At 41.4% G+C, this 13,343-nt stretch overlaps 1 protein-coding gene and 1 long non-coding RNA gene across 3 annotated transcripts; one reads left to right on the top strand and one right to left on the bottom strand.

Annotated features, from left to right (window-relative positions):
* Nucleotides 1-4,477: 4,477 nt before the first annotated feature.
* Nucleotides 4,478-5,366, bottom strand: LOC121404958. 2 transcript variants are annotated; one of them, XR_005968292.1, is made up of 3 exons: nt 4,834-5,366; nt 4,701-4,767; nt 4,478-4,584 (listed from the first exon to the last, which is right to left on the bottom strand). It is a non-coding gene; the product is annotated as an uncharacterized LOC121404958 (long non-coding RNA). The 2 variants fall into 2 exon arrangements; XR_005968291.1 differs by having other exon boundaries at nt 4,996-5,366.
* Nucleotides 5,367-12,289: 6,923 nt separating this feature from the next.
* LOC121404933 lies at nt 12,290-13,114 on the top strand. The gene has a single exon (XM_041595351.1). It carries the CDS (start codon nt 12,290-12,292, stop codon nt 13,112-13,114), a length of 825 nt encoding a protein of 274 aa, XP_041451285.1.
* Nucleotides 13,115-13,343: the final 229 nt, after the last annotated feature.

Here is a 13,343-nt window from a genome sequence, read left to right as displayed (position 1 = left end):
ACGGATCAGAAGATAAATGGACAAAACTACCCATCATTGAGCCCAGCAATCTCGAGAGAAAGGCTAAGCATGTCAGCTTGCCAATCGCATCTAGCTCTCTCGGAGAAGAGTTATACACATGCAGACATAGCAACAACAAACTACAACTACGTTCAACAAACTACAACGTATTGTAGCGTACATGTTTCGCTTCTGCTACAAAACTAATAGAGCACCTACAACGACACTTTGCGCAGGAGAACTAAGGCGTGCTCGCACTATGATCCTACGAACGATTCAACAAGTTGAGTTCACAGCGGATTTAAAACAATTAAAACGCTATAAAACAGTGGATAAAAAGAGTTCGATCATTTCGTTATCTCCCTTACTAGGAGATGATGAGCTCATCCGAGTTGGCGGAAGACTCGAAGAAGCTCAAATTCCGTTCAATGCAAAACATCCAATCCTGCTACCGTACAACGACCCAATTGTCAAAATGATTATGCGTGAGCTTCATGAGGAAAATCTGCATTGCGGTGCCCAAGCATTAAGGGCAATTGCAAGACAACAATATTGGATTATCAACGACAAGACGATGGCTAGAAGCATCATACATAGCTGTATTAGATGCACCAGAGCCAGACCAAAGCTGATGCACCAGATCATGGGCAATCTTCCAGCACAAAGAGTCACGCAAGCACGCCCATTCCTTAATGCAGGCGTTGACTACTGTGGACCAATTATGATCCACCATAAAATCCGAGGAAAACGGCCAGATAAGGCATACATTGCCGTATTCTGCTGCTTCACCACAAAGGCTGTACATCTGGAGTTAGTAAGTGACTTAACCACAGATGCATTCTTGGCAGCACTCCGGCGATTCCTTAGCAGACGCGGGAAGTGTCAGACTATTCATTGCGACAACGCAACAAATTTCGTCGGCGCAAATAACAAGCTAAAGGAATTGAAAGAAGCAATATTTAGCGAAAAGGCACATGCTCTGATCACAAATCATTGCAACAAAAAACAAGTGGATTTTAAATTCATTCCTCCTCGGGCCCCATCGTTTGGCGGCCTCTGGGAAGCTGCGGTAAAATCAGCGAAAAGGCTGTTAGTTACAACCACAGAAACAGCATCCTTGACGTTTGAGGAGCTGAACACAGTCATAATCGAAATTGAAGCAATTCTGAACTGCCGACCCATAACTCCAATGTCAAATGATCCAACGGATACAAGTGCGCTTACTCCAGGGCATTTCCTGATCGGTGAACCTTTGACCACAGCACCTGACGTCAACACCGATCGTCAAGAGAAAACTCTGGTTAAGCGCTGGGAATTGGTTTCACGCTTAAAACATGCATTTTGGAAACAATGGTCTACGGAATACCTCCACGAACTACAAACTCGCCATAAATGGAAAACCACCTCTCCAAACGTGACCGAAGGATTATTAGTTTTGGTGAAGGAAGACAACCTTCCAGTAATGAAGTGGCCAATGGGTCGCATCATCAAAACTTATCCTGGGCAAGACAACCATGTACGAGTGGTTGATGTCAAAACATCGTCCGGCGTATACAAACGCCCCATCAGTCGTCTCGCCCCATTATTCTCAGAGGAGGTAGCAACAAAACGCTCAAAAAATGCTATTCAAGACATTGCGGAAATAAAGGAGCCACCAACACAGCGAAAAAGGTTATCATTACCTACACTAACATCCACATTGGTAGTGCTACTTCTCATGCTGCCATTAGCATTTTCACAATCAATAAATGTGACGCAATTTGCAAACAAGCCTGGAATATTCTATGAGAAACTTGGAACCTCAAGAATGACCACTTCCGAATGGACCATGATTGTATACTACGACTTGGATCCATATTGGAAGGATATGCAAGTCATGTCAGCCGGAATGTCCGAACTAAGACACATGTGCCCTGAACTAAAAAATGTTCCAGCGTGCAACTCCATATTTCAACACTTTCAACATTTGTACAAAGAACTACAAACAGGAAATATGCTAATGAAGGCCTCTCGACAACGCAGATCACCGCTGGATATAGTAGGAAACGTGGCACACCAGCTATTCGGTGTACTTGACTCTACATATGCTGAGAAAATGGCTAAAGTAATCGAAAGGGTACAAACCAACGAAGACTTTCTGCTACATCTACTACGAAATCAAACGTCAATTGTCGACTCCACAATGAACGTGATCAGGAAGGATAAGTCAGCCATGGACAACCGCCTAAAGGTATTGGAACAACAAGTGGCAACCATCAGCAGAGAAAGAGGAACATATCATGGCGATCATCTAATTCAGTCATACCTAGGGCTCACAGCACAACTAACTCTGCTGACAACGAGTCTTCAACGTATGCAGTCTGACATATCTGATGTATTAATCGGCATTCACCATCGGACAATAAGCCCAACGCTAGTATCTCCTGAGCAATTAAGAGAGCAACTAGACCAAATCCGGGATCACTTGCCAGCTGATCAAATGTTGCCTGTCACAACACAAAATGTGATACAATTATACAGGCTAATGCGCGCTGAAGGAACACTGACTACCACACACGTCATTTTCAAGGTGACACTACCGTTAGTTTCAACATTTCAGCTCGAAGTTTTCAGTATCATGCCGATTCCGGTCTGGGACTCAACAAGTTGGAGCTTGTTCAATCTCAAAACAACCCTAATCACTGTAAACACTCACCGAGATCAATTCATGGGATTTACTCCAGAAGAATTTCGACGCTGCTTTAAACTACTCAACGCAGAATACATCTGCTTTGATCATCAAACAGTCTTCAATGTCGACAATCGCTGTGAGTTTCAGCTGTTTAACAATAAAACAGCACCTTTATGTGAAGTGACCCACACGAAGGCGGACATGGTGTGGTCCAAAACTCAGCAAGCAAATAAATGGATTTTTGCAACACACTCTACAATGAGACTTCAGGCAGTTTGCAACGGGTCTCCATCAACCATACAACTAGAAGGAACTGGCTTGCTCTCACTGTCACCTGGATGCACTGCTCGCAATACAGAAATAAGCATCAGTACCTTCAGCACAACAATCAGTGAAGTCAAATCAACCTACACTCGATTTGGGGACATACGCTTACCAACGACACCCCCTTCGCCAGCAACTGCACAATTGGAGAACCAGACATCAGACTATCTTCAAGAATTGGAAGATTTACGCCTGCAATTAGTGGCAATCAATCAACAAAGGCTGCCACACCATCTCAACACAGTGCAGCATCATCAAATCGCTACTTATGCTGCCCTAGCAATATCAATGCTATTGATTATTGCGTTCATTCTCCGGAAGAAGTATCAATCATGGAACCCAAGGCCGTCAACAATCAACCAAGCAGAGCCACGCGGATCATCACCCCCAATCCCCATTCCACGCCGCTTTTCAGTCGACTTGGGCGATGGTTGAACACCAGTTCAACGGCCGGGAGAATGTTCAGTCGCATATTTATGCAGTAATTAATATTACATAATATACACTTATCGAATAAGTCAGGTCGACCCATGTAACGGGAGACATAATAACAAACGACAAGGCATTGTAGCTGAGTCAACAATAACCGCTTCTGCAGCAATTTCTGCCAACGATGCGATCGCTCGTCAGAGGGCAAAAACACTGGTGCAATTGCTGACTATCACAATTGCCCAATAACACAATATCATATTAAATCCAAATTAATTTAATATTAATTCCAATTCCCTTTTACCATATTCTTACTAGACTCAGCACTTTCTGTACCTTTTGTTACCTATAAATAGAAATTAAGTTTGTTGAATAAAATCAGTATCAGAAACAGTACCATCACTGCCTGTTCACTCATTCTCTACAACTGCAATCAACAGAGGCTGTCGCCGTGTCTTCAGACCCTCATTTGCTCGACGTAGGAATCCCTCTCCGCAGTCCAACTGGTTCAAGTTCTAGTTGCGACGACAAATTTGTAGACGGTTTATGTACCCTGCAGTTCCAAAAGTCACTTTTCACTCGTGATTCATTCGGTGAATCACTCATGGCATGTCCTCTGCCACTGGTGACTCACTGGTGAAACTCCAGATGAAATTTGTATGGACATGTCCGCTTTTGTCACTCGTGAAACTTCATATGAAATTGTCACTGAATTTTCTAGTGATTTCACCGGTGGCTTATACGTATAAGCCAGGAGTGAAATCACTCGGGACATGCCACGAGTGATTTCACTGGTGACATGCCAGGAGTGATTTCACTCGGGATATGCCACGAGTGATTTCACTGGGGAAACTCCCGAAAATGTCCTATATGAAATCACTCGTGATTCATTCGAAATATCCCATATGAAATCACTCGTGACTCTTTTGAAATGTCCTATATGAAATCACCTGTGAGACTTCTCATTAAATTTAACGGAATTTCACGGATAATTTCATAAGTGAAAGCCACCCAAAAATTTCTTTAAACACTTCATTCAAATAAAAGTAAATATATTTATTTTACACAGATTTTCTAGATTTTTCATTGATTTAATTATTTTTAATTATCTGTAGGGCCTTCCTTAACTGACTCGATCAAGTTAATAAGCACCAATGCTCCTGAAATGATATAAAAAATAAAAATATTTAGCCACGGAAGGTAATATTTTCTGAACTAACTTCTGAGTTATGTTCAGATTTGTATAAAGCAATACACATATGAAATTTGATTTTACCTTTGAGGCATTTTAAACAATTACTCCTGGACTAATATTTTGATTTTGACTTCAGAAATGTTTTGATCTGTAAATAAATAAGTCAATTTGTACATATATATTTTTTAATTAAAAATGCTGTATTTGCAGTTACATGGGTTTCCTCGAGCAAAAACAAACACTCGCAGCGACGCACATGGTTAACGGGACCACACCGCTTGAATGATCTAGAATCTAAACATATTTGTTCTTGCGAAACCCATGTACAAATTTAATTTAACTAACAACGCGCACTGTAATCACTGAATCCACTTACCTGACTTTAAAAACACTGAAAACCCACTTTTAAAAGGAATAAACATGTAAAAAGACGCTCAACTCAAAAAAATCACAGCCGCTCGCAACAAAAGATTGCACCAAATAATCGGTTTTTCTCCCCTCATCCCTTTGAGGAGACGAAATGCGCGAGAGTAGAAGAGTTAGGGTCGAATGCAGGTAGAGAAAACTAAAAATATGAGAGAGAGGGAAATCTATGGATATCTGCTTCTCTTTCTTACGAGTCAGCTTCGATCTGCAGCAGTTGAAGCTGGTCAGAATTTCATGCTGACGTCGACGTCGCTGCCTTTGTCGACGTCGAGCCCGAACAATTTTTCCTATGACACTTTCATGCCGTGACAGCCAGAACTGCAGGGTACCGTATGCATACCAAAACACACACACAAACACACATTAACAGGTTCTGTTTCCAATCCGAAAATGTCTGTATACTTTGAACACAATTCTGTCATTAGTTTATTATGTGCAGGTGGAAAATTCTTCTTTAATTTAGAAAGTATGGTTTCTGCTCTTTAAGTCGGCTACTTGATAGTTATTTAATGATTCACAATTTATTTGTCTTATATTAAACATTTTTTTGTTATCAGGGGTATTTAATTTGAAATGGAATTTCCGACGAAAACACCATCTTCTATTTCATGGTTAGGTATTAGAATCTGGTTGTCTGTGGTATTTACTTTAATTTGTCGTATTACTTCACAACGTGATGGTATAACTATTTCATTATTGTTGATATTATGAAAAATTGGAATTTGTATTGAATAATCAATATTGTTTGGTCTTAAGATAAAAAGATAATTTTCTGTGATGAAATCTAATTGGCAATTGAATTTTTCAATGAAGTCCATTCCAATTATTCCGTATCCTGGGACTGGAAAATCGTCAATTACTGTATGAAAATTATGTGGTATAATGAAGTTACAGGTTCTCAATTCGAGACATGTTAAACCTGTTGAATTTATTGATCCTTTTCCTATTCCTGTAACACTACTCGACAAAATCGAACTTTTTTTTTCCTCAAGGATCCAAACCGACTTTTTCTGATAGATATGGGGATTTAAAATTTTTTAAAGAATTATGGTATTTTTTTCTATGGCAGAACTTTTTTTTGAAGAATTTTTGAAGTCTGGTATTTTTTTTTTAAGCTTTTTTCAGAGGTAGCGCTTGTTTTTTTCACATAGCTCTAGTATCTTACGTCTGGTTGTAAAGAACTTTGATATTTTGAAAAGATAATTAAAACAGCTAGAAGTTAAGCCCAAACACTTTGTGATTACAGCTTACCGTCTGGGAAATATAAAGCATTGAAATGCAAGAATGATGATTTTTGTGCGGTATTTTTTTTCAAAATTTTGACTTTAAAAACTCAGGAAAAGTCGAAAAAAAATTATATCCTGTGTCCTCTATATTTTTGTGTATAGGTGCATTATTGGCGTCGTTTAAGGTATCGCTCATTAAAATCTATGGAGAGACTTTGGAGCTAAAATTCGTTAACCAAACCTAAAAAATGAAAAAAATTAACAAAAAATACCTTTTTGATGGTTGCGGGCCCAACTGCCAATTGGGAACAAAGCAAACGAAAAAGGGTTGTACATTTGGTACCTGATCGCGATCCCAATTCCCAATGGGCAGTTGAGCTCGCAACCTTCCAAAAGGTATTTTTTGTTCATTTTTTCCTTATTTTAGGTTTAGTTAACGAAAAATCTTTAATCCCCAAATCTTTAAGAAAAAGTTCGTTTTGTTCCTTGAGGAAAAATCGTGTTGACTAGTGTTTTTATAATCAACTAGCGGACCCGGCGAACGTTGTATCGCCCCATTTTAACGCCTTCAGATAAACTCCACATTGATTAATCCAACAGACTATCAAAGATTGGCCATGCGATTTATTGTATGAATGCAGCTCTCCAGCGATTTGATCTTGAATAATGAAATTCAAGCTATCGACATCCTTCGTCTCGACCCGTGTGTCGATTTTCCGAGTGTAAACTAATCTTTCAGCTGCACATTTTTATCCGTTTGTTCCATATGAAAATCATTTCTAGCGGACCCGACAGACGTTATGCTGTCTTAACTATAAATATTGATTTCGAATTGGTATAATTAACTAAAAAACATTTCAGAAAGAAAGTGTTTATTATTGTAATGCTTTATGATAAACAACATTCTTTGTTTTTTTCTCCGGCGCGTATATAAATAATTTGGTTGGTACTCCGACTCGCGAACAGGCGACATATAACTGGCCATGCGAAAAACATTGATTTTCAAGATTAATGCCACAAACAATTAGCGACTACCCTTGAGAATTATTTATCGACATTGCAAATGCTAGCCTCACTGGAAACTGTAACCGTTTAAAGTCGAATGGCATGTAGTTCGAAATCAAAGGAATCCGTGGAATCAAAACGTCTTCTCCTTATATTTCCCTTTCAAAATTGTGGCTTCGATGACGTTGTTCATTAAATTCTTCATCGGTTGCCATTACAAAGAAGTGGCTGGTTTATTTTCCGCAACATAATAATTACCGATCCGATCTTTAGTTGCAGATTATGAGGTGGTAGTCCGGGAAATTCCATCAAATTTAAGAACTCCGTTGGATGGTTGACATCATCTTGTTTACTTACGGAATCAATTATTATTAATGTTATTAATTCGCCAGCTTTATTATTTTCAATTTGGAAATTCATTTCGTTGACATCAACGTTTTTTGGAGCCAATATAACTCTTTCGCTCAACCATACATGATTTTTACAATTTTGAGCAATGTTTGGGAAAATCTTGTGTTGTGTCTTTGTTTCAGTAAAGTTACAAAAATTGGTAGGAAATGTGATGTATCCAGACAATGAGTAAACAGGTATTTTTCCATTACCAATATCTAGCAATTGTTTGGAAAAAACTTCTCCAGATTGCTCGTTCCGCAATTCGACTCGCATGTTTATATTTAGTTTGAGCGTTTTAACGTCTTTTCATAAAACGGATGACTTTAAACATCCGTTAAGTTCGTCGGCTGGTGTTGATCGAGGTATTACTGGTAGTGTTTTGCGAAAATCTCGTGCTAATAAAACCAGTGCACCTTCAATTCGGGTTTGGTTCTTTCGGAAATCTTGCAACGTGCGGTTTAATGTTTCGAATGATATTTTGTGTGCCATCGTGTACTCATCCCAAACTATTAATTTGCTCTGTTGCAACACTTTGGCCATCGCAGAATTTCTTGAAAGGTAGCAAGTTGGTGTTTCATTTATTTGCATGTTCAACGGCAACTTGAGTGTGGAATGAGCTGTTCGACCGCCTTCCAACAACATAGCTGCAATACCTGCCGAAGCAAGTGCAAGTGCGTTACCATTTTGCGATCGAATCGTTGCCAAAATCAATGATATTAAAAACGTTTCTCCAGTCCCACCGGGAGCATCTAAAAATAAAAATCCGCCAGTTCTTTCGTTCACTACTTTCATTAGCGTACCGTAGACATATTTTTTTTGCTCATATTAAAGAGGGAACGTTTCTTTGAAGTGTTTATTTTAATGCTTCGGAATCATATATCATTTCGCGTCTCAACTCTTGATTAAATGCGTCGTGCATTTGGCGATTGGGCGCTGTCATTCGTAACTGTATTAATACTTTGTTGGCAAGCATCAAGCACATGTCTTCAATTAAAATTAATTCTTTATTGTCCATTTCTTCATTTATTTGCAAATTATCATTTAAAGTTCTAACACGCTCCTGATGTAATATATCTTCGGCAATGTGATCTTTATATTTGTTCCATAAATCAATCGGTGTTGATGGGAAGCATGTAGACAAAAGTATGGCAAACAATGTTCGTGTTTGTTTAGCATTTGACGAAATCACAACATCTTCGAGAGTGTGGTCCCAATTAGTGTCATTTTCGAGCAGACCCATACGTTGAAATGCTTCTCTGTATGTACCGCACAATACACCATTAACAGCTCGCAGATTTTGGAATGATGTTGGGCCTCGAACATTGACTAACAGTAAACGCAGATAAAAACACTCGTCTTGACTGGGATTCCAGGTATAATATCGTGACATTTTAGAATAAAGCAGTGTTCTTGCAAAGTCATCATTCTGGCACATTTCAAAGAAGCTGGTCAATGTTGTCGATGGCGGCCTCTCAATTCGTTGTAATACGTTTATCGTTGTAAGTACACCCTTTGGCCATTTTCCAGATGTACGGCCAAATGAACAACAGTGGGGTATCTTTCATGTATTGGAAATGAAAAAATACGCCACATCGCCTGATTACTACTGACATAGCGTCCCATTTAAAAATGAGTTCTCATCGTTTGAATTTTCGACAGCAACTCCGAACACAGCCATGTCACTACCATTGTTCACGTACTAGCAGATATATTTAATTGATTTAACGGAATGGCAATATTCTACATTTATGTGTGCTTTAAATGTTTTTGAGAGTAACGGCGAAAACGGAACAGCCCAACGATTATCAACTTCAATGTAATGTTGATTCACGTTGACTGTTGTTGTCCTTCCGTTGTCGTCAGTGGATCGCCGGCGATAAAGTGGGTAACCATCATTTCCACTGATAGTTTCTGCTACTAATTGTATTGGAAAGCGTTTTGAACATTTTCCATTCACCATACACGGATAATTTTGATTTAATGTTCCACAGGGACAATGAATCATATTTTTTGAAACAATCTCATTGTCGGGTCAAGCAGCATAACGTATATGCCTACACCCGCTGCTTTCATGTTGCTGCTGCACCTGCTGCGTTAAAGCAGCTCTCTTGTTCTACTCGGCTCAGAAGTCGCGCCGAGCTATGCCATAATACTCCGTTATTGATCTTCAGAACCGTCGGTCTCTATACCTTTAGCAATCATATTTAATACGCGTACTGCCGCTACTAAATATTAATAAATTGTTATGTAATTAAACTTCTCGGCTCTGTTCTTAAAATTAATTAAAAAAGCTATTAAAAACGGTTAATAGCTCAACGTTTGGTGACCCCGTCGTGATTGTGCAATTTTGTACATATCACAAACTACATTTCAACATAATAATTTACGCTTAATTGCCGTTCGTTCGTCTGCTTTGCTCGCCGCTCTGATCCAGTGCCATCGACCACATAGCTGCCATACAAGCATATACATCAAATTGATAATACACAATTTTGCTCATGCGTGAAACTGCTGGGATACGCGGATACATGCCTCTGCATTCTACGTTTGCGGGAGCAAATGCAACTGCAGGTTTTGCCGGTTCTCAGCCGCCACCTTGTCGTAGGCCAGGATCATTCCTTCCTCCTATACAATTGCCAAGGTTTAGCGGAGGATATGCGGATTGGACGGAGTTTTACTCGATGTTCACGACCATCATCGACAATCATCCAGACCTATCCAACAATAGGTCTGTTCCAGCATCTGCGATCTTGCCTGCGTGATTCAGAGTTGGAGACAGTTCGTTCGCTGGAAATCTCGGACAGCAACTATAATATAGCAATGGATTTATTGGAAAAGCGGTTTAATAATCTTCGTTTAGTTTTTCAGGCGCACATTACTGAGATTCTGGGGCTACAGGCAGTTGAGAATGGGTCAGTGTCGATGCTGCGGGAGATTTCTGACAAGTTCAACGCTCATATTCGGGCGCTGCAAGCTTTGGGCATGCCTGAGTAGATCGCAGGATGCATCATCGTACAGGTGCTGCTTCGTAAACTGGATCCGGCGACTCAAGCTAAGTGGGAGGAACGTTTAGAGGACTCAGCCTTCGTCAACTTGATTCCGTCATAGGAGTCACATTGGAGTGGCAGCGCTCACGAAATCAATCATTGTCCCAATTTTATAGCACTGTCTCCCGCAAATCGCCAAAAGGCGATCCCTGTGTGTAAATTGCCTCAAAACAGGGCATCAATTGAGTCAATGCAGCTCCAGCAAATGTTGTACCTGTGGGCGTAGGCACCACACTCTCTTGCATTTCGGATTCCCTGATGCTACTGCAGCCCAAAGAACCTACGAAAAGCTTGATGGTACGATTCCCCAAGAGATCAAGATTGTATTTTGCGGGCAGCCTAACACAATAATCGCCGGTTTGCAATCGGTTTGGGTGATGATCTCTTGGGAGAATCGTACCATCAAGCTCTTCGTAGGTTCTTATCCCTTGAACGGAAGTTAGATCGCCGTCCTGATGTAAAATCTCTGTACTGCTACGACGCTATGAATTCCTCGGTTCGTGCTTATTCCGAATTTTGAGGTAGAAATTCTGGGATTTTGCGACGCCAGCATTGAGGCTTATGGAGCCTGCATTTATGTTGTGTCTAAGGGTCAGCGGTTCAGCAGCCACTTACTCTGTGCAAAATATCGTGGTGCTCCTTTAAAAACACTTACTGTACATAAGCTGGAGCTTTGTGGAGCGGAGTTGCTAGATAGGCTCATATCTGAGATAGCCGGAATGAAGTTATTCAAAGGGAAGGGTTACTGTTGGTGTGATTCGGCTGTCTCTCTTGGATTCGGAACGAGCCGTCCAGATTCAACTTTTTTGTCGCAAGTAAAGTGACAACGATACAGGAACTTACTGCCCAAATAGAATGGCACTATGTTCCCACAGCATTGAACCCGGCCGACATTCTCTCGCGGGGGGCTTCCAATAGAGTTGAGCGAGTCACCTCTTTGGGCTCATGGACCTCCCTTTCTTTGCGGATCCTCTGATGACTGGCCACCCACGGTGCTACCTGTTAAGCCAACCCTGGAGCTTCGTCAGAAGGTTCTCCCGGTAAAATCGCCTTACGTAGACATCGTCTCTGAGTCCAAGTATGCGAACTCTTTTGCTTCCATGCAACGCGTTTTTGGATATATTCACAAGTTTGTCAACCAGATTCGGCACCCCGGACCCACTGTTTCTGACATTGAACATGGAAGTCAGTTATTGGTGCGGCTAGTCCAGCGTACGGAACTATGGGAAGATATGAAGACACTGCGTGCTAAGGGGGTGGTCTCCTCATCTAGTTCCCTCGTATCGTTGAATTCTTTCATTGATCATTTCGAACTTCTCAGAGTTGATGGCCGGCTGAAGAACTCGTCGTTGGATTTTGATAGCCGTCATCCTATCATCCTGCCCAGCATCATCCGCTTACTTTTGAAATCATTTCTCACTTTCACGAACGAAATCTGCACGCTGGACCTCGAGCTCTGCTTGGATTAAACCAATCCCAATATTGGCCTATTGGGGGGAGGAAGACGGTTACCAAGGCAGTAAACAAGTGCGTAAGATGCTTTCGAACGAAGCCTAGAGTATTGGAGCACATCATGGCGGATCTACCGAAGGAGCGGCGAGACGGTTCTCATGCCTTTGAGATCACAGGCGTCGACTTTTGTGGCCCTTTTTTCTACAAGCCAGAGGCACGCAACAAGGCTGCAATCAAATGCTACCTCTGCGTCTTCGCGACTAAGGCTGTTCATTTGGAGCTGATCAAGGATTTGTCTACAGTCTCTTTTATGCAAGGCCTAAAGAGGTTCATATGCACAAGACGAAGGCCGCGACAAATTTGGTCAGATAACGCAACCAATTTTGTCGGCGCTAGGAATGAGCTTTTGGATCTAAAGCGCCTATTTCTCAGCGACGACCATCAGAAGGTGGTCCTGGAATTTTGTTTCGTTGAGGCCATTGACTGGCACTTCATACCGCCACGCTCCCCGTACTTTGGAGGCCTGTGGGAAGCTGCAGTGAAGACGGCCAAGTATCACTTCTATCGTGCTATAGGCACCTCAATGCTTGGATTTGAGGAACTGCGTACGCTGTTATGCCACATCACGGCAGTTATTAATTCAAGTATCCATTTCAGAGAATCCTGCCGATCTAGTCGCTTTAACTCCAGCTCATTTCTTGAATGGCGGACCACCTGCTTCTTTCGCCGAGCCGGACGTAACTCAGCTAAATTTCGATCGTCTGAACGGATGGCAGCGCTTTTCATATTTGCATCAGATCTTCTGGTCCCGATGGAAGAATACATCACTTCACTGAAGCGCTCAAAGTGGCGCATGCCGAAGCCTAGTTTGGCAGTCGCAGATGTGGTCCTTGTTAAGGATGAGAATCTGCCTCCCATGAAGTGGCCACTAGCTAGGGTGGTCTAGCTATTACTCGGAAGAGATGGCGTCGCCCGAGTCGCTGTTCTGAAGACTGCATCTGGAATCACCAAGCGAGCCGTTAACATGCTGTGTCTGCTTCCCCTTAAAGATGCTGTTGAAAGTCAGGCTTCCAACGGGAGGAGTATGTCGGGTCAAGCAATATAACGCATATGTCTACGCAAGGCAGCGGCTGTTCTGGTATTTCTCCCGCTGCTTTCGTGTTGCTGCTGCACCT

This window comes from Drosophila obscura, unplaced genomic scaffold (assembly GCF_018151105.1).
Source record: "Drosophila obscura isolate BZ-5 IFL unplaced genomic scaffold, ASM1815110v1 contig_58, whole genome shotgun sequence".
NCBI classification, from domain to species: Eukaryota; Metazoa; Arthropoda; class Insecta; order Diptera; family Drosophilidae; genus Drosophila; species Drosophila obscura.
This window is presented reverse-complemented; position numbering and strand designations above follow the sequence as displayed.